The sequence below is a fragment of the Paracoccidioides lutzii genome (assembly GCF_000150705.2).
Source record: "Paracoccidioides lutzii Pb01 unplaced genomic scaffold supercont2.10, whole genome shotgun sequence".
In the NCBI taxonomy this organism is placed as follows: domain Eukaryota; kingdom Fungi; phylum Ascomycota; class Eurotiomycetes; order Onygenales; family Ajellomycetaceae; genus Paracoccidioides; species Paracoccidioides lutzii.
In genome coordinates, this window is record NW_015440956.1 from 744190 (window position 1) to 767884 (window position 23695).

Here is a 23695-nt window from a genome sequence, read left to right on the forward strand (position 1 = left end):
TGAATATAAATACCCGGTGCGATTTTTTTTTAGGTGGCTCAGTTGATTGTACCGGTTGAATTACTTCTTTCCCTTCCTTCTCAGGGCCTTTTCTTCTTTTAACCATTTGGTGGTTTCAGAGTGCATTATGAATGCTGGTAGAGCAAGAGAGCGATAGTCTATTTCTTGTCTAACATTTCTAGTGCGGGACGTATATACATATGAAATATTCCGGGCTGGAGAAGGAGCCAAATCAATCCATCCCAATTTGCTCGATTGTGCTCTTCTAACCCTAGTTTCATTCGTTTTCTCACTTCATGCTCGCAGGCTGATTCAAACAACATCTCCCTATAGTACAAGTTACATTTATGGTCCTTCTGGGAATTAGATTCTGAAAATGTTTAAATAAGCTCATCGATTAACTCCGTTCCCAATTCCCTGCGTGAATGCCTGTTCTCGACGGTCGCGGGAAGATCAATAGCACTATTCCGGACGCCAGACTTAATACCGTGCGAGGATGTTACCGTCGATGAAAAGTCACTCAGCGGTTAGTTAGAAAGCCCACGTATGTGTTATTTCGTCTAACCGATGAAGTAAATATAAGCTACATGGCTATTTGGGTTACACATGGCTCCGTAGTCATTCATTTTTCAACATACAACAGTTCAGCGAATAGCTGCTCACCTTGTCCTCTAAAAATCCGTTTCTTCTATGATGATTGACCATCCCGAAAAGTAGTTGAATTGTTTTATGTGTACTTAACTACCATGAAAGGAGATAAGAACAAATGACACAGGTTCACCCCAATAAGTTGGGTAGTGTGTATACAGTGAAAAGACTGGCTGTGCTACTCCTAGTTTAAAATAGTCAACTGGCCGAACTGGAGATTGATCATGATATACCTAGATATCTCCTCTTGCTAAAGCAAGGAGCTTCTGTGATGTGATTTTTTGAGCGACATCTTGTCTGGGATTGCGGGAGAGTTGGCTGCAGTCAAAGACAATGAGGGACGTCAATTGCGCATCCTCCATGAGATTTTGTTCCATTAGAACCCTGAACATGACTTTTGTCACTCTCTCTACTCCGTATGCATCATAGATGAACCAATTAGAAACAACTTAACACGCTCGTTCTTGTTCATAGCTTATCCTGCTTAAACTTTCATCGAGTCCATGAATGCTCAAAGTATATGCATGCAGTCACCAAAGGATGGTTACTCAATTACAGATGCGGAGAACAAAAAGGCCCGTTGTCTAGGATTTATGGTGCCTGTGATGGGCAGGTTTACTTACGCCTAGAGGCTCGGTAACTACCAATCAGCTTATCACTTTCTTCAGGGAGATTTGATCCATCCAAGATGGATTGGCCCGGTTGGCTCAGCAAACTCCAGGATGCAGATAGTCAACCCCGCAGCCCGAGGCTGACTGATAGCTAACACGCTGCACTAACTAACTAGTTATAGGTTACAAAATGAAAACCCTTAAAATAACCTGAGAACTGTGCATTTTGACTCTGCAGAATATTGCGACAAATCCGATCCTTGTGCCTTGCACTAAATTACCAAAGCCCGCTTGAACCAACTGACATTGTTGTTCTGTAGTAGCTGTAGTAGATATTGTAAAAAAAAATCACTGCTACGACACCCTCTCAAGAATGGAGAAGTCTACATGGCCTTCTTGAGGCTTCCACACTTTCGCAGCCACTCCGCATTGATATCCCGATAGCCATCGTGTCCGTATGGACCCCATATCTCTGCCATTACACCTCCCTTACGGCGTGGCTCAAGCCCCAGATCGCGCTGCAGCAGGTCGAGGTATGGTACGGCATCGAAAATATTACTACCCCAGTGCGTTAGATATCGCCACTTGCCAAACCGATTGTATAGCACCGTGTCATATCGGAGTTTCTGCATTGCCGCATCATCCCGGATGGCTTTCGCGGGGTCATTTACTAGGAGGCCGGAGGAGTACGCGCCGATCCAGAGGCCTTGCAGATGCGCAGTGAGGGTGTTGCTGAAGTTGCTGACCATGCCAGCAAACGCTATGTCTCGTACTTGCATGAAGCGCTCAGAAGGTGGCACGAGGAAATGGTGTAGCATGTATGGTGTCAGCGGAGTCCAGGGCATCACTTTATCCTTAGACTCGATGCCCTTTTTGAGAGGTCAGCGGGACGTAGTCCTTGTCCCAGTTTGATTGGTTCTTGAGGCGTGGGAAACGCTGAGTACCTCCTCGTCAGCATGTTTGATGAGGTCTTGTTGATTGGAGAGATCCTCCATTGGAGCATTGTCCAATGGCAAGTGGGGGAGCCCGAGTTCTTTGTCAATTCCTTCAGGGAGGAACTTCATGGGTGGAACATGTTTCCATGCCCGGACTAGGTGATGAACTTCACCAAGCCGGATCGTGATTTTGTCGCCCTGCTTAACAAGGTCGAGAAAATCGGTGTCATAATTGAGGATACTGAAGCTGGCTCCTATGAACATGGCATCGATCCATGATTTCAGTTTTGCGGTTTCTGGGTGCTTGTCGAATGCCATGAGCGTTATGACGTCTCCGCCTAGTACGCCCCAAAAGCGATTGGCAATGGCTCTGCCAACGGCAGTACCATGGAGAAAACTACGAATGCCCGTGTATCCACCAGCTTCACTGAATATACATGGACTGAACCATGTTAGCAAGCGAATATCTGGGTAGAGACGTTAGACGCAGCTGTTGGAAGGACAGTACGACGGACCTACTTGCGAGCTTCTCAATCCACTTTTTCAGTGATGTCACATATGGGGGCGACATCCAGCATGGGCCACGGCCAGTTGCTAATTTTCCAAAGTCAGACCAAGTTGTTATATTGCCTCTAGAACCGGGTATCACATACATCGGATAATCCAATTGACTTTCACTCCCGCGGTGGAGTATGCATATGCAGCATCCCAAGCTGACTTGGTAGCACCCAAAATAGTAACAGATTTCGCAGTCCCTAAGGTGGCCTTATTCTGTGGAAAATCCTTGATATGGAATATCGGGCCACCAAAGGTCTCTTGACCGTCGAAGTGCGGCAAGAAGGCTTCAGACGTCAACCCTGTGGCAAGAATGAGAGCCGACATACAAAAACTTTAGACTCTCCCTCTTTCGAGTTATTAATCGTCAAATTCCAGCCGCCTGTGTCCTGATGTTCTGCTGCAATGACCTTGAAACCGATTGGCTATTCCAAACTTGGCCGAGCATGCGTTGAGATAAGCATTGACGGCTCTCCCAGGAATGTGTTCGCCCAACTAAACCCCAAACGTTGCAGGATCCATGGGGAATTCTGGATATTCGTAGGTTCCCAAAAGGTTATTGGTTTTTAGCAATGGGTGTATAAGCGCTCATCGCCCCATGTTCCCCCCCCCCCCCCCCCCCAACAAGTGAAGATGCGGACTCGAAGATTGCCAGAGAGTCCTCCGGGCGCGTACAGAGGTATTGTTTTGCAGCGCCCAAGCCATACCACCCTGCCAGAGAAATTTTTCAGCGGAATCTCAAGCAAATCCATGGATAATACCATTTTCCTTTTTCTTGACACAAGAAGGTATATGCAATTGGGTTGAATAGAAGAGTCATGCAGTATTCTCACCAGCGTCTACAACCACACAGACCAGCGTCTCCATTTTGTCAGTGCCAGTTGCCTTAGCACTGTTCTCCAGACCCGCTGCTGGGTTTGTTTTCCTGCTGGACTTATGATGTGGTCGGATTTTACGCGCGGCAGAAACTTTGGATGCTCTGGCAGACCAGCCATGAGATCGGGGGACAACAACATAATACCCGGAAACTGGGAATCAAGCAAAGAGAATTCCCCCCTGTGGAAAGCGGCTAATTCAGCTAGTTTAGATGTCGCAGCCCGGCCTGCGGGAATCCAGAAAAATGGCTTACAGTTACACTTCTTGACTGTATAGTTATCTAGCTAGTGGACTAAGAAACAACTCAACTCTTGTAGTCTCGCAGTCTCGTAGTCTCTAGTTACAAGGTAAATGCGGGATTGGCCCCAACAATAATCGAGAGACTCCTTTTCAACCCTTTTCAAACTTCCAGCCGAACCGGGCTAATAAGAATACCACAGATCTTGATCTGCAAGTGGCCTTTGAGAACTCTTCATGGACAACACAATTGGAGCTTATTTAAGGTTGAGAGATCAATTCCTTCGTCTTGGTTTGAGTTTGCTAGTTATCAATAACTAATAGGGCCCTTGACATTCCCGCAGAAAAAGTGGTCTGACATGCTTGAGAGACGAGACGAAGCGCACCCAATTTGGCCTGTTCAGCCTGCTAATAGCATCAGGTTTTTGAAGGGCGTACCATGGTCGCGTTTCTCAAATTGACTCCGCCAAGCAAGCCGGACGGAATTCGATCCATGCTGTTTGACATCTCTCACGGATTCACGCGACTAATGAACCTAAAATGTTATAACGAACCTCCAAAGTCCGAAGTCAGAGAGTCAGAGACTCAGAGGAGCCAGAGATCATCATGCTACGGAAACGGCGGCATGCCTCCCCGCAGATGCCAACCACATACAAGGTTGCGCCATAATACGGTTTGAACCAAAACCATAAAAGAAACGAATCCCTTACAACCCCCTTGGGTGGCTGGCTTGTTCAAGTTGTGACCTATTAGCTGTTGCTGGAAACCCATTATTATTTAAGTTAATAAATTATCTTCCTGTCAATCGGTACCTGTGCTGTGGGAGTCCTGACAGAGCAAGTTGTCGCAAAAAAACCAAACTGAAGCTCTTTGTCAGGATCTAAGCGGTCAATCACAATTGGGCCTTTGAATTCCAGTAACACTGGGTTTGGATATACACTACATATTCCTGCAGTCGTCGATCATGGGGGGAACCGCTAATTGTCGGTTCGCATGTTGATCAAGTGTGTTTATAAGAACCGATCCTCTCCTTTGACTTTCCTTAACTTTCCTTGACTTCCCTAGACTTCTCTTGACTTCCTTTGACTTCCCTTGACTTCCCTTGGATTTGACATTCTCCTCAACATATGATATTGCGATTAAGATCCGGAAGCAAAGGGGGATAAATATCCCATCCCTTCTCGCAAGAAGAATCAAAGCAAGAGAGGCTTCTTATCTTCAATCCACTTGCTCTATGCTCAGAATGCTTGGTTCTCCAGCCTCCATGCCAATGACACAGCCTGACATTCCCGCAGCTTCACAACGACATGATGTCGCTACCTCCCCCATCTGATCCTGCCGCAGCAGCTGCTGCGCAGGCAGCTTATTATAGTTTTTCCATTGAAGCATGGTCACTTCTTGGAGTTGCGTTTCTGGTGACCATTATTAGAACGTATGCTCGAGTAAACACCTTGGGTTTTAAGAGCCTTCAACCTGACGATTACTTGGTTTGGGTTGGTGTAGTGCGTTTCCTCCCATGATTCTAAAAGCTTTTCCCACGCTATTCCCTAAGGTCAATAGCTAAAAGTCTGAGTCCACAACAGATATTCTACGCCATTGAGACTGCGCTCGCATATTCTGTTGGAAGCATAGCGAATGGGCTTGCCAATAATGGAATGACTGACAAGCAGCGGGCTGCTCTGTCCCCCAACAGTGCGGAATACCGCCTGAGGTTTGTAGAATCAAGCTAACTAGACTCAGTAGATCTAAAAACCAACTTATTCTTGCGTTTAGGGTTCTTGGTTCCAAAATCCAGCTGTGTGGGTGGTCGACGTACGGAACTTTGCTCTGGTCGCTCAAGTCGTCATTGTTGGTGCTTTATAGTAGATTAACGGTATAGAATCGTAGTTGTCGGGCCAATTTATCACCGCCACCTGCTGACTCGCACAAAAAATAGTTCGGTCTGAAACGTTCTTATCGGATCCGTATATATATTGGGTTCTGCTTCATCATTGCCAGCTGGATGATAGTGGTACTGAACCTCTTCCTCGCATGCCGTCCCTTTCATAAAAATTGGCAGATTTATCCAGATCCAGGACGTAGGTATTTTTACTGGGGAGCACAGTAGAAACTCTATCCCGCTGACAGTTCAATATACGCCTCCAGATGTCTGCCAGCCAGCCATATCCAACCAGATAGTTTGGGTCTTTCTCGGATTCAACGTTGCAACCGATTTGTACTTGCTCTGGATACCCATTCCTATGCTCTGGCAATCGAGCTTAAAGCCCCTGAAGAAGATTGGATTGATGTTTTTATTCAGCGGAGGATTGCTCGTCGTGGCCTGTGCTATTCTGCGTGTTGTAATGATAGTAATGGTAGGTCTAATTTCTGCCCACAATACCTAGGCATAGGAACCATATTCTGACACTTCCCAAAACAAAAGGACCCAATCAATGGTGCACAATCTGCCGGCTCATGGGCAGTCCGTGAAACTTTCATTGCGGTAATCATGGCGAACATGCCCATGATCTTTCCTGTCATGAAGCGCTGGACAACCTCTGCCTTTGGCTCTCTCATCAACTTAACGCGTTCGAGCAGAAAAGAGAATGATGGAACACCAAGAGAGCTGCAAACATTCGGTAGCGGTGGCTATAATTGTGGCCACAAGCTAAGCCGCGGTCCCCCAACGGCAAACCCGATACGAAACATAACTTTCACCGAGAGCGAAGAGCGGATGATTGACGAGTACAAGATGCGGAATATCAAAAATAAAGACAATGGTGTTAGCTGCAATAGTATCGAATTACCCCCGCACGCTATCATCAGCAATAACGTCCAGAAAAGTTTCGAGTTCACTGTCGTTAGTGAGCAAAACACACCTAACGACCAACGTCGTGTTCCTGGAGATGGGGATGGCACAAGACTGCATGCTTATATCGCCTTCTCTACTGCACCTACGGCGAAGAACTCTCAGGCCAGCGATATTGCCACTTTGCGGGGTTATTGACGAAGTTGGTTTTGGATCAAGGGTTTGAAGTAATTTTTTTTATATATATCTTTTCTGTAAAAGATAACATGTCAAATATAGACAGCCTTTTCCCTCGTTGTTTAGCTTGCTTTGAGCCAGACATGGTGTGTGATATATTTGTTTTCCTATTCATTGGGCGGAGAAATTCAATATGCATCTTTCAACACAACATTAATATCATGACATGTTAAACAAGTAGATAACTTGCTCCATGCATCCATTAACAAGCCGACGTTGTGAGGCATCAGGAAGAAGATTTGATGTTGGTCTGCTAGGTCAAGGTTTGTTGGGTAGTGATCAAGGATCTGAGTGTAAGGGGGGTGAATCAGAAGAACAACAGCTGGCAGGGATCGGATTCAATCCCGAGCTGAGCAGTGCTTCTTCTAAGTTCTCCTAATCCCTTGACAAGAAATTGGATCGACAGCTAACGAAACTCTTACTTCACTTGGATTCCAACCAGCAAAGTTTGTTTGCGGCTCGAAATCCCTAACTTGAGATGGCGGTGGGAAGCGAAATATAGTTAACAATATGCAGATACCACATAAGATATGCGAATGAAAGTTAAAAGACAAAAAAATAGGAACCTTAAGATTCCTCTTTTTTATGCCTTTTCCGAATCATGCACCCATTGAGAACGTTAATCGTAGGAGCGGTTACTTGCGGATCAGAGTTACGTGGTGACTCTTCTTGGCTATTGATGCCTTCACTAGTACCGGTCATTGAAGAATCCGGACGAGCGTCACCATCCATTGGGGTTTCGGCATCCGCAGGTCCCTTCTTCCGCTTTCTGATCAAACCTCCACTCAAAAGATTTAAAATATTTGTAGATTCTTGCGTTGAAGGTTCGATAGACTGGCATTCCCCAATCACAATAGCACCATGGTTGCTTCGACCAATTATGGTGGAGAGTTTGGAGAGCCAGGAATTAGTGCTCTCGACGGCTGCCTTTTCGTTGTCGAAATCGAGTTCGACAAGCAGTTTCATGAGATCTTGGTAGTTTTTGTCGCTTAGGATAATCGCGCCTACGGCACTTTTGGATAAAGACTCGGTTGGGTGCGTTGGCGTTTCTTTTACCCCACGGTCAGGCTGTGGCGGAGAAATAGCATCGCATGTACCCTTCCCTTGGGACTGCGCTTCGAGCTCCCTCATGATAGAGCCTCCGCTTGGATGGTTTGGTTCTGTTTCAGAAGTTGAATTCAAAGATGTCGCATCACCCATCCTAGAAATGCATTTATCATCCGATACTGATGCGAAATCATACGTGACTTGATTATTTTCGTTCTGACAAGTCGAAGGAGCCATTGGAACAGAGTTTAGAAGTCCAGGAGGGTTTATTACTACCCACAAGAACCCGACTAAACGGCCAGAAGAACATTCCTGCCTAAACGCCATCATCTCCCAGAATTGATCTATGGTCTTGATACTGAGCCATTGTCCACTATTCATTTCATTTGTTATATCGGGAATTTCGTCGTCAAGCTCCAGGAGAAATCGAGATTTCGGGTCATCTGGGAAGCGTGGGACTTGGCAACGCGGTGGTGCTGTTCGCGATCCACATATTTGATGCAGAGGGTAGGAGTTGAGCCAGCGTCGCCTGTCCTGGGGATCTAGTTTTGCAGATGGTGGCAAGAATGCCCTCGACTCGAACTTGTCGCAGCCCGGAACTATCAGGTACGCCGTTGCTGACGCAGCCTTCGCTTCACTATCACAATCTTTTCCCCCTGCAACTCGTCCATTACTGACATCAACTTGTGTTTCAGGTTCGTAACGTCTGACAATCGGGTCAACCACACGGCACCACCATTTAACCAAACCTCGATCGTCCAAAATATGTTTGTGTGGATTTTCCATGCTACCTGGGAAGAGGTACTGGTTTTGTGCGCGTGCAAAAAGAGAGAGAACAAGTCTAATCCCATGTCTCTGGCGTAGAGAGATTAGATGCGACAAAAAAGACGTTGAAATACTCCGCATCAACGATTTCACTGTTGGCGGAAGTTTCAATTTGTAGAGATAACCCGTCGAATCGGCTTTGGAAACGAAGATGGTTGTAAGGTTTGCAGTAGTGAAAACCAGTACTTCGATTGCGAATATGAACAATTCGGCGCCATCGTCCTTGATATCCTCCGCTGGTAAGTCCGGGCAAATTGACACAGTAAGGAAATGATTTTCACACCTCGTGTGCTCGTCACTTTGGCCGGGGGGAGGAGAGAAAAGTGGCGGACATGGAGTCGAACTAGTAACCAGATGACGGATACTAAGTTTTACATCTTTTGGTGTCGCCTGCGCGATCGTTGTTTGCAGACTAGAGGAGAGCATCGAGGATACATGAACGGGGATCAAGCAACCTGCCAACGCACAAACTAAAAAAGCTCAGAGTTACCACCGCCCCTGTTTGTTGACTGAGAAGATCGAATTGAATACGCCACTTACATCCACGCGAATCACCATGGATTCTTCAATCCAACTGTGGCATTCTTGGGTAAATATTTGCCCTGGTTTTAAAAACACAAAGCGATGAATACGACCACTTCGATTATATAATCAAGCCAATTAAGTTAGTTATTAACTAGTTCAACCAAAGTGGTTTAGCATCTCACGTGATGATGGTAGCTAAGGCACTAAATAATAATTCCGATTCACCCGGCAAAATGTCACTTGACACACCGCTTAACCCCATTTGGTTTCGCTTGACCATTTACTTCATTCGCTCAGACTTCTTCAGCAGCATCCATCCACCCCAATAAGGACAAGAGACTGGTTTTGAGCAGCTCATCTAGTCGATAGCGGGCAGCTGTTGGCGGTGGAATATGTGCTTGTGCTGGACTTTAGCTGATTTACTCTTGCTCTTTGTGGAGCTGTTTGATCGACTGCATCCACAGATATATATTGTATTGGGATTCGGTCCTGATCTCTGCGTCATGCAGACTGATCATCCGTTCTGGATCTGGAAAGAGAATAGCCTCCATATGGCTGCAGCATCCTAAAAGCTCCATCGTTGGGCAGTGGAAGAGGGGGAACAGGCAGCGGTTGGTCCATCCAAATCGAGGAAAATGCCTACCGCGAAATTGTCCCTCTTGCTTCCGATCCAGGATCCTTCTCTCGAACACGAGACAACATGAGTCGGTCCCTCGGTTTGTTTCTTTTCTCTTCTTTCTCTTTTGTTTTGTGCGGGGATAACCTCGATCCTTAAATCCCACGCGGCTATAAGCTCGTTCTACTTTCCCGAAGCGGAATTTCGTGTGACAGATCGCATTGAGTCGCTGTCCGTTTCAGGTCCTATGACGTTGGCCGAGTTCCGTATATTCGGGGTGTCTGTGAATATTCTATGTTCTTGTTCACTATCCCTTTGGAAATACTGCTCTTTGGCCAAGCTCTAATGTCGTTTGCACACATGGTATTGCGCTATATTCGGAGTGCTACCTACGCATGGCTGCTTGCTGCCTTCCTCGGGTCCGTGCTACGGATGGCTGCAATCAGGAAAACCAAGTCAGCTGTGGGCTTAATATATGCTGATCTTAGTAGCTCATTTTCTTAGTGATAGCATCAATCCCACTCGTTTACAGATTCAAAATGGCAATATTTACTCAAAAGCAGGTCTCTATAGCTTCACTTGGCAGGTCAATACATGATCGAGTCACTACTGAACACCAACTTCGCCAATGTCCAAGTTCGACAACCGCAAATCCCTATGCTTTAATTGCGGGATCCCCTTTTATCTTAGTGTCTTCATACTAGCACCTCCTTTGAAGTCATTGGTGAATTTGTACAAACGAAGGTTCTATAGTTGTCCCTTGAAACACTCCTTGTCAAGGTCATGCAGGGGAAGAAGAGAAGGAAAGAGAAGAACGTATAAAAGGACCTGCTATCCCTATAATCCCTCGCTCTTCTTCTTCTTCATTTTTTATCATAATCTACACTGACCACCTCCATTGAAATCCCGTGGCCAACTTTGCCTGGAAAACCTTTGCCAACTCACCTTCCTTCTTATGAGTGAAAAGGGTCAAGACGTCTCGCTGTTCCATCTTCGGACTATTCCAATTTCTCCACTCCATCCTTTGCAATGCATTACAAATCGGTTCGACGTATCGTCACAGGTCACACTCCGTCCGGTAAAGCCGTCATCGATTCAGATACCCGTCTCACACCATACGATCCTATGTCTTCAGACTGCTCTCCCGCCACAACAGATAAACTAGGCTTCACCACGTTATGGCGCACGGAGTCCTTCCCCGCCAAAGTCGACGGTCCATGGATAGACCTTCACGGCACCCAAATCCCCCTCGCCGACTCCATCGGCACAACAATCCGCATGGTAGATTTCCCGCCCGGCCCAGGGTTCATGCATCGAACTCTTAGCATAGATTTCGGCATCGTGCTTTCCGGCGAGATTATCCTGGAGTTGGATAATGGAGTGAAGACGATACTAAAGAAAGACGATATCGTCGTCCAGCGTAGCACTATACATTCCTGGTCTAACTCAACATCCAAGCCAGCCCGCATGCTTTTCTCCATGCTGCCTGCTGCACCTGTTAAAATCGGCAACGAGACTCTGGAGGCCACCACGATCCCACCACCCCCTGTCCATCATAATGGATCACCCTCCCACAGCAGAGGCTCCTGATTCCTATCCGCGAAAGACCGATCTGAATCCCGTAATCACCGCTTTCAATCCTTGGAGCACCCAACTGCGTTTAAAGGAACAAGAAAAAATATAAAAACGAAGAGCGGGATTTTGACAGACTTCCGTCCCTGCACATTCTCCATGCCAATCACCTCGACTGCACAGATTATATTTCATTTCCGTCCATGAAACCAGGATTTGATTCCTTTTGCACAGCGTGTTTGGAGAGGCCGGAGACCGATGACACCTGCATATGCTAGGCAAACACTTGGGTTGATATGGAAGGTGTTTAGTGTTAAACGATAGAATTTTACAAATGCCTACGTTATGGTATGAGAATAATGCAATTTTTTCCCCGATATTGAGATGAAAATAATCGACATTCTGTTTCTTTTATTTCCTTCCATGGGTTTCCCCACGCGCGTTCCGTATGGCAAACAACTCCAACCACCGTAACAAATCACTGTGCCAATTGTGTGCCATGCTTGTTGCACAGAACCTCGAAAATTCCACTGTGCCACTGGATTCATGTAGCCCAATCCGAATCCCTTCCAACAATGCTGTCTAATGCGCTGTTTCATACACTCGGTTAGTTCCAGACATGGAAGTATGTATGTACAAGAATTGTTTGTCTTTCCGGTTCTTTCACGCCGAACCACGATTTTGTAGTGTTTCGCAACAGAAAAATCCCCACGTGTTTAAAAGTGCGCAGTGACACTTTTGGATGAATTATCGTACTTTAAAGGGTATGAGAACAACAAGGAAATCGAGTGCGACAACGCGACATACATAGCTATTTATGACGTGCTTTAAAGGGGTACGAGGAGATATAAGTCTATGCATAACCCGGACAGATCCCTCGATCTTCGTCACAGCCCCTTTCCAGAGAAATCGACAGTGACATCAAGAGTAAAAAGCAAAGTAAACTCAAACGCCAAAAACCTCTCTCAAAAAAGGAAAAGGACATCAACTATTCAATCCTAGAGTTCCTGGTATACCTAGTTTAGTGCAATACCTCTATATATACCTACCACTCTATCCAATCTAAAAATACCCCTGAACCCCATCCAAATCATCCGCATTCACCAATGCAACCCCTTCCCTCAACAGCATCCTCCACACCTCATTCCGCACGCGCACCGGCCACCCAGGTGTTCCCCAATACCTTGCGCCAATCCCCTTCTTCTTCGCCGCCTCGATCTGCCCCCTCAACTTCTCCAGCTGCTGGGAATTCAACCACTCCATCTCCTCCCCCTTCCCTCTCCCGTTCCCCTCTTGATATCCCTCCCCCGGTGCCCACAACGGAATCGCATGACGACGACGACCACTACCCCCACCAACACCACCACCACCAATCGCATATTCAAGATTCGTTGATGCAATCGGCGATACGAACTTGGTTATATCTTCAAACCCTTCCTTGTCAAGATCAGCCAAGGGCCCATCGTAGAAATAATCACGGTTAGTGACTGGGCCGACGAGGTTTAGTGGTGTGTTCCCTGTGCCAATGACAGTGACTGGGCCTGGTGTTAGGGTATCGTTGTTGCGGAGGGTGGTGAGGTAGTTGGCGTGGCGGAGGGGTTCGAGTGCTGCGATTACGTGGGGCCAGGTTTTTGGGCCGGAGGTTTTGACGTCGATGAAGAGATAGAGAGTTTGGGAGGGGTCTGCGTCGTAGACGCCGCTGTAAATCAGGTTAGAGCGGTGTTTTGTCGGAATTTATACGATATGTGCGGACTGCCCTTACTTCCTGGTCTCTTCGGAGAGGTAAGGGTTGTGCGGGTTCTGGCGGCGGAGGACATCCATGATCGGATCTATGTAAAGGGATTGTAGGGTACGTGATCTGGTTAGGGAGGATTGATCATGGCCGACCTGTTGTAGATGTCATCAACTGTTTTGATACAGGAGGTAAACATGCAGCAGGGGTAAATTAGCGTACGAGGAGTTCGCCATCGTACAGCCAGACGTCCGCTTCGATAGACATGCAGCCGGCGGAGAGAGCTTAAATGCTCGTAAAGTTGTCAGCCTGCAATCCTATATATCTAACAGGTATGAAAGAGGGTTCCTCAGCAGCAGCCGCATACCTGAATAGAACGGCAGGTCTCTCCAATAGTCACTGTCATCAACAATACATGTCAGCGCATAAACACAGGCAAATATCTAACCTCTCCCGCAAACCCCGAGTCGCAACAATGGCGGCCCCATCCTGTCAGAATTTGGCAAGAAAAGCGTACTTATGCGAATGGACCGGGATCTAACCAAGATGGAGAATAATCCAATGTCAGTTAGCAATTGGATCTCCCGCATAGGTAAATTATAAGAGAAGAACGGAATATATAGTTACAGGGATAATCCCTCTCGTCAGATCGGTTGGATAGCCATACAAGTCACTGCGGTCAGTGTTCTTGAGGATATTCTGTAGCGAAGACGAGCCGGGAACCGCGGCGACTACGCGTGCCAGATGGAAAGACAGGAAAATGATGGGGACAGCTGCGACGAGCAGCATGGTTGCGGCGGGCGGAGAGTGGGCTCCGAGCAATGATGGGGTCATCTAAAGGTTGAATTGGCGTCTAAGATCGTCTAGCCATCTAGCCGTCTCGCCGTCTCGCTGTCTAATAGGTAGGAATGAGTGGATAATGGAATAACTAATCCATGAAACATCTCTCGTGGGTTTAGGTGGGGTTATAGACGTATTCTGTCTGTTAACCCAACGGGTCACACCGGCTGGTTCCGTCTGAACCAAGAATCAAACACACAGTGGCCGTAAGCTTGAATTTTCAATTCGCAGCTAGATTTATACGAAAACACACGGGAGAAAAGGGCGATACTGGTTATACGTGACTTTAATTCCCCTCAAAATTTTAATAGTAAATTGTATTGCCTAAATAAGTTGGGTGCCGTATATGCAGGGTATAGAATAAGACAGGTTCGAAATAACTATGGAGTAATGTTGGTAGACCATAAAGAGATTATTATTGAAAAAAACTGCATATAGACGAGTATACACATATAATCATGGGATAGAACACACCAAACTTGACGATAGGTTATCTGAGCTTATAAAACAAAACGCTGGCCATGCTAAGCAGAGACATCCATTGAAAAGATAACGGAAGATGGGTGAAAAAAATATGAAAAAGAATCAACCCTGTCGACAGTTGTAACTAACACTACAACATCTTTATTATTCCAAAAGCCCAAGGAGAAGAAGGGAAGTAGATATCGTCGTCCCAATTCCCACACATTCCGCCAAACCAAAAAATAAAATTGAAGTTAAAAATAAAAATTAATAATTAAGCAAAAAAAGAAGGGTAAAAACAATAAAATAAATGTCTTAAACCTCCCTCACTCTCACACCACTTGTATCCCCCTGACCATCTTGCGTGCTACCTGAACCGCTCCCGCCCCCTCGCCCACGGAGATTCAAGTTCCCAATACGCTGCACAAGATTGCTACCAACAGCATCCACAGCCCCCTTGGGGGCCAGCAACGTTGGGCCTTGAGCAGCCGTCTCCTGCACCTTGAATAACTTGATAGAAGTCCCATTCCACACCCCAACAGTTCCCGGCGTCGACCCCGACGCAGAACCCACTACCATCTCGCTGGCAAATATGAAACCCCATAGGAGTGATTCGTACCAGCCGAGTGAGAGTGGGGACCATTCGAACAGGTGCACTCGGATGGGTGAGGGTTCGGCTAGGAGTGCGTGGACGTGTGGCTCCTCGGCGAAGGAGGGGAGGTTGGTGATTAGAGCTCGTGCTTCTGGGTTTAGAGAGGATTGGAGGGCGGACGAGGGGATGTGTGGATGTATTGAGGAGATGAGGGTTATGATTGTGTGTAAGGGTAGTTCGGGGACCCAGGATTCGATCTGGAATTGTCGTTTGTTAGCAAAAATAACAACTCTAAAGTTTTTTAAGACACGTTGTGTGGAGGTCGTTTAACTCACCCATAAAGCTGTAGGGATGAAACCGCTGGAACTAGAGGGAATAGTCGGTGTATAACTACTTAAACTTGTGGTGCTATTCTGTCTTGAAAATGTTACCTGACCAGCGGGCATTTTCCCACGGGCTTTCTCGGACATTCCACGAAGTTGTAGCGGAACATTTTCATCGGCATTCGATGAGACCGAGGTGTCTCGAGAGTTTTCTTCAAGGGGAAAAGATGACTGAGAAGGCGGATTTTGCCGCTCGTTTTCTTCTTCATCGGAATCGTCTCCGATTGCAAAGGTGCCATCCTCCGGTACGTGTGTTAAGTGTCGCCGTCCAACGCCAGAGCTACGGTTGTCATTTACAGCCTGAGAAATCGTAGGACTTGATAGTGGGTCATTGGTACTACTGCTTGAATTGGTTTTCTTCCGTTGGTGTTGTCTTTCCATTTCTTCTTGTCCACTCTCTAGAGTGAAGGCCCGGAGGGCCTCGAATTGCTTCGCGGACTTCAGAATAGCATATACAAGTAAAGGATTTTCTGCGTACTAGTTTAGATCATGTCCTGCCAACATTTTGTTTTGCAAAATTACCTACTGGTATACTGGTGCTCAAGCACGGAGTTGATAAATTCAAGAAGTGAATGCAGGAGGACGTGGTTCGTTTCGTTGGCGAGTAAAAAGCTAGGGGACGACATTGATGCGAAGAGTTGAATAATTTTAGAGCAGGTAGTAGCTGATAAATGCTCGCAGTAGGCGCCGACATTGTTAATAATTGCCAATAACGCCGGATATACCGCATCAAGCTTTCCTTTGCTTGTCGTCAAAAGAGTATGTATGGACTGTAACACTTGATTAGACAGGAATATAAGGTGAAAGTAGCCCAGAGCACTCACAATGATCAAGAAATCAGCATAAGAGCCTCGAAAATTTTGCAGTCGCATACATTGCGGCAGTGTATCCTGGCCTTCGAACTTCTTGTTGAGATTCTTTCCGAAGTTTGGCTCAACGCTTAGTGTCTGTAGGACAAAGACACACATTTTTACTACACCTAGTTTCGAAGCATCGGTTTTGTTCTCGATCGCATAGAATATGCAAAGAATCATGAAATAATGAGCCCGACCGGAATCAATGATATAAGATCGGAAACGTTTATTGCATTGTAGCGCTTCCCAGAAAAGCATAATCATTTCCGGCGCCCATTTGACTGATTTTTGGCTGCCAGGTAGGTACGACGTTGTTGCTTGCATCTGTATTCTTATTAGTATTGAACTGTGGAGTAGACGCTTGGGTAAAACCAACCGGCTGATTGAGGATTCTAGTCATTCCCTCAACGATGAATTGGAAATCTTGAGGGCGGTGTAAGCGACCATAGAAATGTCTATAGTAGTTTTTGGGAGGAGTTCCGCGTCCATCTTCCGGAATGGGATAAAGAAGTAGAGCCAGGAGCAACTGTAAACTGTAGATGACAAGAATTTGTTTTGGGTCTTTCCAAACAACATAGTCGTATGGCAGCCTCCAAGGTGTTGGATTATACTTGATTGTCTAGAAGGCCAGTTAGGGACAATCAGAATCTGAGAGCTCACAATGCTCAATACTTACTGTGTTCAATAAGGAGCATAGGAGCGATAGAACGACTTGCTTATCGGGGCAAGAAACAAGATATGTGATGGCTTTGACTCCTTTAACTGGGAGCAAAGCTGAAAGAGGTGTTAGAAATGGATGCAACTATAACATGATCTGAACTGGCGAGCTTACTGGAGGGCATATACATAGACTTGCTTGATAACGTTAACAAGAGTCTCAATATCTCGCATCGATTGCTTTCCAATTCCCTATTCGACCCCATAGCCATATTACAGCCAACTCCACTCTGCCATATTGAGTACACCACCTTTGCCTTCGCATTTGGTATCGTCGGTATGGTGAATCCCGCGTAGAACAGCAAATCCACCAAGGTATCAATAAGCTCTTCCGCCAAAGGTTTGGCGTCATAGTATTCGTTAGCATGTTCCTCTGGATTTGGGCGGCGCATTTCATCCTCAACCTCAGCTCCATCGAACAAGACCTGAGACGCTATTTGCGCATGTCCATGCTTCTTCCTCCTTCTTCCCCAGAAAAATTTATTCTCCCATGCTTCTAAATTTTCCGACTCGTATATGAAGGGGAGAATACGGGTGAGGACACGAATGCAGTTCAGGGCGTCTCTATCTGGGGCGAGATCTGGGTCTGGAAATGAGGGATGGTTCTTGAGGATAATGAGACGGGAGGTAATCGCCAATATCAACGTCTCTAAATTGGCTATCGAGGCATCTCGAGTGCGTCGTATATCGGCCGGAGAGAACAAGCTAAAGACATCTTCGGTGGACTCAGGCAGCTCCCAGAACTAACTCGGCCTGTCAGCTTCCGAACATAAATTCCAATCGCCTGGCTGCGTATACAAACACATACCCCAGTCCAATACGAATCATCAGCGGCAATGTTGGTCTCCTCTGAAAGTCTAAATATGCCTTGCTTGAAGGCAAGCTTGGATTCCGAACCCCCCATTACCTGGAGGGGTGTTTATCTGGCAGTCGCACACTGCAGGCCATGCAATAATGGTGGGGACGGAAGGTAAATAACCCCTGAAATCCAAGATGAATAGAGTAAACTGCACCACACACTGGAGTTTTGTTACTTGTCACGTTGTTGGTTGATGTCAGGTTTGAAGTGTGGATACGAGATCGCGCAAACTAGCTTGGATTCGCCAGCCGTCGCTGCCAAGAACCGGGCAGTTTTGGTTAGGAGAGGCTGGTTAAAGATTAACTCGGGGTTTTTGGATTGAATTTTGGAGAACCTTGGGTATATGTGTGGTGCGTAGGAGCAACAACTTCTGATCTTATAACAATACTCAGTTTAAATAACAGGATACTTATATTTCGGAGGAGGTAAGTGACTGGTATATTGGTATAATGGTATAATAATATAGTAGTAGTAGAAAAGAGCCTAACCCATCCTTCGATAAAAATATCGAACAAGAGGACAAAAACGGAAAAAAAATAAAAAATAAAAAAAAAGAAACTAATCCATGCCGTCCCATTCATTCCCATACGCGACCTTTGCTCCAATTTGTCTCAGGAAATTTAGGCATATACATTCTTCATCCAACAGGCGTACTTTACGATCTATAAACGCTGCTGGTAGGAGACATAGAATTGGTTCTCTCATATAGCCACTTGTTGGTCAGGATCCCGCCGGCGCTTTTGCCGTTCCCGTTCCCATTCCTGTTTCCGCTCGGGCTTGGTGTCGAGGGCGCCCGCAATAAGCTCCCTTCACGTAAGCTAGATCGCCCAAAAGAAGATGGAGACCCAAGGCTCTGTCTTCGTCCAACCTCTCTCGTGCCGTTCCCCATTGCTTTATGAAATAATGGACTGGGCAAAGGGGAAAATGGTAGAGTGCTACTCTCTTGAGACATGCTGCCAGACAGGCTGCCAGACATGCTTCTAGATCTTCCAGAGAACGATGGACTTGGGCTGATAGGGCTTGCCTTTCGCGAGCTGGAAGATACTCGATATCGAGGAGGGGTAACATATACGCTTCCAGGTGTAGTAGGAGTACTGTAATTGGGATCGAGGCCAAGGAGGGACCGTTGGGAAGGTGTTAATGGTATGTCGGACAAATCATCCTTAGGGCAATAAATTGGGTAGAGAGCAACCACAATATTTACAAGGAGAAGGAGGCGTAAAGCAAGGAGAATTATGTCGGGATATATTGGGATATTAAGAATCGAGCCCAGCCACAGGCAACTGTTGTCTTGTTAGCACCCAGCCCACGAGCCTTGCTAACATGATGTATTCTCCATACCATCGTCGGAACAAAGTTCCCAAAAATCCAGATAAGATCAGACAACCTCCGTTCAGGAAAATCTTCTTCACATTCCGGTCTCCAAAAGTTGACGCATTCTGTCTTCGAACAATTTCCTTGAGCTTGGGATGTCGCCAGGTGCCAGGGGAGGGCGGAACAACCTCGTGCCCCTGTAGTTTCGGGGTAGAGGGGAACGACGGAGATGCCATACAGAGCGGATTATAAAAGAAAGAACAGAAAAGAAACCAATTCTAAAGATGCGTTATCGTCAGCTAAGTTCTCAACAACTCAACTTGACTAAAGTGTATTGATATAATGGACGTTACTCACCTGTGAGAACCCTACTTACCTTACTTACCCTTACCTGTTGATTCTGCACGAATATATCACAGAATCATTGGACTGCGGGAGCTAAAACATAAGCATTGGTTATACAGAAGTCACAGCTGCAGCTCCGTCGCATCGACCATGATTGTTGGTTGGTTGAGGATCGTAAATCTGTGAGGTCTGAAGGGCGTTCCCTCTGTTTTGTTTGCCGCTCAACGGAAACACCATCACAATTTCAAGCGCGTTTGCCGCACTTAGCGCCAAAGGCTAATAACAGCGTTTACAGATGATATATACCTAAGAAGAGAGGATAAGGTGCAAATATTAGCTTTATGCTCCTGCGTTTACCTATTTATCTTTGCATTTACCATTAACTAGTTACATAGTTATGGCTTCTTCTGCTGATTAAACATCAACACGTGACCTGCGGCAATCCCGCAGGTGTTTACTGCACCTTGTCAGCACCAATTCAGCTTCCAAACTTCATCACTCGTGGTTTTCGCAGGGCTGTCTTCCTTTAACTTTTAGGGGTTGCGAATATCGCAATTGCCTCTATTGAAAGTGAAGATACGGTCGTCGCGGCTCCCACGATGACTTCGGCCATGGAGAACCTAAGTACCATGCTAGCTGATCTGTTCGCCGACTGGAGCACCCATTCAACGCTGATAGCCACACTCATAGGGGCTTTCGTAGGCTACAAGTTATTCTTCTCGAAGGACCCCGATGCTCACCCTTACTTTCTTGCCCGACAAGCCGTTGAAGCCTCTATCAGGTTACCAGGAGAGTCCGCTGTTCTCCGTGCCCATGACGTACCCCACGGCTATCCGCTAAAGAGCGGACTGAACGTGAAGGACCCCGACAAGCCGAAATGGACAGCTGGGCGAAATGGGGATCTTCGCGATGTCTGGCGAGCGGCTCTCCGGGGATCATTGGCCACTGACGGGACTCCAGCTGGGAAACAAGGGAAATTCTACACTGTACTCGGGAAGAATGTTGCGGAGCATAGGCTGGATGATGTCTCCCAGGAAATCAATATCATCGGCCAGTACATTTACGAATCAAAGGCGCAGACTGTGGCTCTATATCTCCCTGACTCGGTGGAATCTCTTGCTGTCATTTTCGGTTGGTTATAGCGATGTCTCCTTGAGTGGATATCAATTAGTAATGTTCACTAACACGATTAAAATCTAGCGGGAGCATTTTATGGCTTCAAAGCCGTTTTAATACCCCGTAAGATACCTTCTGAAAGGCTTGGTGCATATCTTGCACTAGCTGGGGCCGACCTGCTTATTGCAGAAGCTGGCACATTGGAGCCCTCTGTATTATTGAAGGCTGTGCCATCGCTGAAGGGTGCGATTTGGGTTGCGAACCACGGAAGCCGGCACATGGATTGGAGTCAAGTGCCAGAAGGAATTGGAGGTGGTATCGAAGTGGCCGTGTGGCACGAGTTGGTCAAGGACAAGAAAGGCGTGATAGGCACGGACGTACCAGCTACTATTTCGTCCACACCACCACCTTCCATTGTAGCTCTCTGGGCTTCTTCAGAAGACTCCGCCAGCTTTGTCGAGTATTCACCTGCTGTATGGGAACTTGCTTTCCCTTCTCCAAACCACTTCTGTGTTTATGTTTAACTTGTCCTGATAGGTCTTGGTAGCTGGTATTGCGGGGGTGGGCGCCGCGCTTCCTAGGGGTCTGCACCTGACCGCAACTGACCTGGTGCTGTCCATCGACTCGCTATGTTGCTCGTTTCCACTTTGCATAATCCTCGCCGCTCTGTACGGAAACGCCTCCGTCGCGTTCAACTCCGTGTCTGGCGAACATGTCGATTTCGCGCTTGCAACCGTCGGTATCTCCCCAACAGTAATCGTAGCCTCTTCAGAAACAATGCATAACTACCATACGAAATCCATGTCTCCACAGATCGGCGCGGTTGCCAAGATTTGCCGATTCCTGCAGCGCCAATCTCTCGATGCCGGCACCATGCCCACTGAGAACATGCTAACTAGGCTCGCCAGCTTAGGGCCCATTGCAGAATTGTCTCTTGAAAATCTCCGCCTGCTTTTTATCTCTCATCGCATTGACGCAAACCCGGAATACCAAATTACCTCTGACCAGTTGACAGACTTAAGAGTATTCACTGGTGCACGAGTTATATATGCTTTGACTGCGCCTACGGTTGCTGGTGCTATTTGCCAGACGAATTCGTTTGACTATAGGAGATTTCCTGGTCATAGCCATTTTGGACCCCCTTTGAGCAATCTGGAAATAAAATTAATCTACGAGAAGGAGGAGAATGCTAGTGATACTGGGGATTCCTCTGAAGGAAAAGTATGCATGCATAGCACTGACCCTTTCTCATTTTGGCTGCTAACAGTATTCTGATAGATATGTGTGGCTGGTCCAGCTGTCGTCGGAGGGAAGTGTACATTGGATGCCCGAGGATACTTCCGCGACGATTATACTATCTCTCTGTGTTGATATGTTTTAGCTTATGACCTTCTGTGAACTGTTTGTTATAGTCTTACTTGTGTTTCTAGTTTCATCGTTTACCATGTCCTCACGGGTGTATAATTTGCATATTTGTCGCTACATATTTCGACAACTAACCTAGAGGGTGAAATGTCATGGTGGAATGGAAACTTCAACTCACTTCCATGTTCTCTATGTTCCAAGACTTACGTGGCAACTGCCGTAATACGTACCTTCGCATGCCATTCGTAGGCAAAGGTATGCATTGAAGTTCCATTGTTGTCATATAAAAGATCTTATTATAGGATAGAAAAGTTTCTCTTATTGAACACCAAAAATATTTAAAAGACAAAATCTACAAAATGTAGAAGGAAGGGAAATAAGTCTAGTAGATTCATATATGACATGGTACGGACGCTTGACTTTATATAAAACGCCACCATTGATCCACTCCTAAGCCTCAGCCTCCTTGACATGTGTATCTAATTCATTCAACCGTTCTCTAAGAGCCTCGCTCAGCTTCTCATCCTTCTTGATTTCCTCGACCTGCAATGCCAACTTAATACCATTGCATACAGACGGCAGGTCTGTGACATGCCGCACAACCTTCTTGGGATACTTGATAGTATCGAACTTCTTTCTTAGCACCCACGTACCCAGCAATTTCCTAACATACGAACGGACATCACCTTGGACATCTTTCCCTTCAAACGCATCAAGGACACGAGCCGCACTCAATTCCAACAAAACAGCAATGATATTCGGATGCTGTCGTGGGTCCGGCTTCGTCTTATCGACCGGCACATGCTCCTCAGCATTCATCAGCATGGCAACATGCTTAGCCTGTCGAAGTGCCTTCTCGAGTTCGGGGCCCTTGAATCCCGCGGACTCAGCCTTGAGGCGCAAGTTGGAGAAGAACAGTTCCGCAAGGAGATAGTCGCCGAGTGAAAAGCCTGTTCTGCGCCCTTCCTCTGCACAGTCAATTATGACGGAATTCATGCCTGCTTCGCCCGCTTTGCGCACGATAAATTCCCAGAGCCGAATGTTGGGGGGCCGTTTCGAGCTGTGCAGTCCCTTCAGTAGCGGGACGAGGGAATACCAATCCTTCGGCTCTCTCATGAGGTTGATAATGTCCTGTACCACGTTGTTACCGGGCCTTTCACGAAATTTTATTGGGCGCAGGGCGTAGGATTCTCTAGTGTTGCTGTGAAGGGTCACTGTTATGGGATTCTGGTGGAGGGTATTCGCGGCCTCTTCTTTGAATATGAGTCTTCGCTGGTGGGGCTTGAGGCTGGCGGGAACAAAGATGTGTTCGCGGAATAAGGTGAGGAGCTCGTCAAGGCTCTGAGATGAGGTTGGTTTGAATTTTGGGACCCACGCTATTATGTAGGGTCAGTTGCTCGATCATTTGGGAAATTTTTTGATATGCGCCAATGATATACTGTATATACGTATGGAAGCGGGGAGTTATATACCTCGTTTACAAGCCCCTGAATTGTTGAAGAATCTTGCCTGCCCCTTCCTTAGGCCAGTTGCCTGACTGAGACAACTCCAACAAAAAAGTTTTCTGTTCATAATGCCCTGCGACATTGTCACAATTTACCTCTTCTGATAACGAGATTCTTGCCTCCCCCGGCTTGCTCTTCG

General features: G+C 46.6%; 9 protein-coding genes across 9 annotated transcripts; 3 read left to right on the forward strand and 6 right to left on the reverse strand.

The window, feature by feature from the left end:
- Nucleotides 1–1642: 1642 nt before the first annotated feature.
- Nucleotides 1643–3076, reverse strand: PAAG_04244 (hypothetical protein; the record flags this gene model as incomplete). The annotated part of the gene is made up of 4 exons (XM_015845221.1): nt 1643–2128; nt 2204–2661; nt 2714–2788; nt 2848–3076. The coding sequence occupies 4 exons, from the start codon at nt 3074–3076 to the stop codon at nt 1643–1645; spliced, it is 1248 nt and encodes a 415-aa protein (XP_015699447.1).
- Nucleotides 3077–5172: 2096 nt separating this feature from the next.
- Nucleotides 5173–6848, forward strand: PAAG_04245 (hypothetical protein; the record flags this gene model as incomplete). Its single annotated transcript, XM_015845222.1, has 6 exons — nt 5173–5364; nt 5446–5573; nt 5636–5735; nt 5799–5940; nt 6008–6216; nt 6285–6848. 6 exons carry the CDS (start codon nt 5173–5175, stop codon nt 6846–6848), a joined length of 1335 nt encoding a protein of 444 aa, XP_015699448.1.
- Nucleotides 6849–7454: 606 nt separating this feature from the next.
- Nucleotides 7455–9185, reverse strand: PAAG_04246 (hypothetical protein; the record flags this gene model as incomplete). The annotated part of the gene is made up of 1 exon (XM_002793928.2): nt 7455–9185. The coding sequence occupies one exon, from the start codon at nt 9183–9185 to the stop codon at nt 7455–7457; it is 1731 nt and encodes a 576-aa protein (XP_002793974.2).
- Nucleotides 9186–10929: 1744 nt separating this feature from the next.
- On the forward strand, nt 10930–11490 carry PAAG_04248 (cupin 2; the record flags this gene model as incomplete). The annotated part of the gene is made up of 1 exon (XM_002793930.1): nt 10930–11490. The coding sequence occupies one exon, from the start codon at nt 10930–10932 to the stop codon at nt 11488–11490; it is 561 nt and encodes a 186-aa protein (XP_002793976.1).
- Nucleotides 11491–12534: 1044 nt separating this feature from the next.
- Nucleotides 12535–13993, reverse strand: PAAG_04249 (hypothetical protein; the record flags this gene model as incomplete). The annotated part of the gene is made up of 6 exons (XM_002793931.2): nt 12535–13171; nt 13235–13359; nt 13427–13488; nt 13572–13603; nt 13722–13741; nt 13832–13993. 6 exons carry the CDS (start codon nt 13991–13993, stop codon nt 12535–12537), a joined length of 1038 nt encoding a protein of 345 aa, XP_002793977.2.
- Nucleotides 13994–14821: 828 nt separating this feature from the next.
- Nucleotides 14822–17956, reverse strand: PAAG_11824 (hypothetical protein; the record flags this gene model as incomplete). Its single annotated transcript, XM_015847403.1, has 8 exons — nt 14822–15355; nt 15434–15951; nt 16008–16251; nt 16306–16659; nt 16712–16954; nt 17012–17109; nt 17168–17795; nt 17861–17956. The coding sequence occupies 8 exons, from the start codon at nt 17954–17956 to the stop codon at nt 14822–14824; spliced, it is 2715 nt and encodes a 904-aa protein (XP_015702995.1).
- A 610-nt stretch (nt 17957–18566) lies between these two features.
- Nucleotides 18567–19461, reverse strand: PAAG_11825 (hypothetical protein; the record flags this gene model as incomplete). Its single annotated transcript, XM_015847404.1, has 2 exons — nt 18567–19194; nt 19253–19461. The coding sequence occupies 2 exons, from the start codon at nt 19459–19461 to the stop codon at nt 18567–18569; spliced, it is 837 nt and encodes a 278-aa protein (XP_015702996.1).
- A 708-nt stretch (nt 19462–20169) lies between these two features.
- Nucleotides 20170–22057, forward strand: PAAG_04251 (hypothetical protein; the record flags this gene model as incomplete). Its single annotated transcript, XM_002793933.2, has 4 exons — nt 20170–20701; nt 20771–21159; nt 21224–21907; nt 21965–22057. 4 exons carry the CDS (start codon nt 20170–20172, stop codon nt 22055–22057), a joined length of 1698 nt encoding a protein of 565 aa, XP_002793979.2.
- Nucleotides 22058–22501: 444 nt separating this feature from the next.
- PAAG_04252 (hypothetical protein) lies at nt 22502–23638 on the reverse strand (the record flags this gene model as incomplete). Its single annotated transcript, XM_002793934.2, has 2 exons — nt 22502–23427; nt 23524–23638. 2 exons carry the CDS (start codon nt 23636–23638, stop codon nt 22502–22504), a joined length of 1041 nt encoding a protein of 346 aa, XP_002793980.1.
- Nucleotides 23639–23695: the final 57 nt, after the last annotated feature.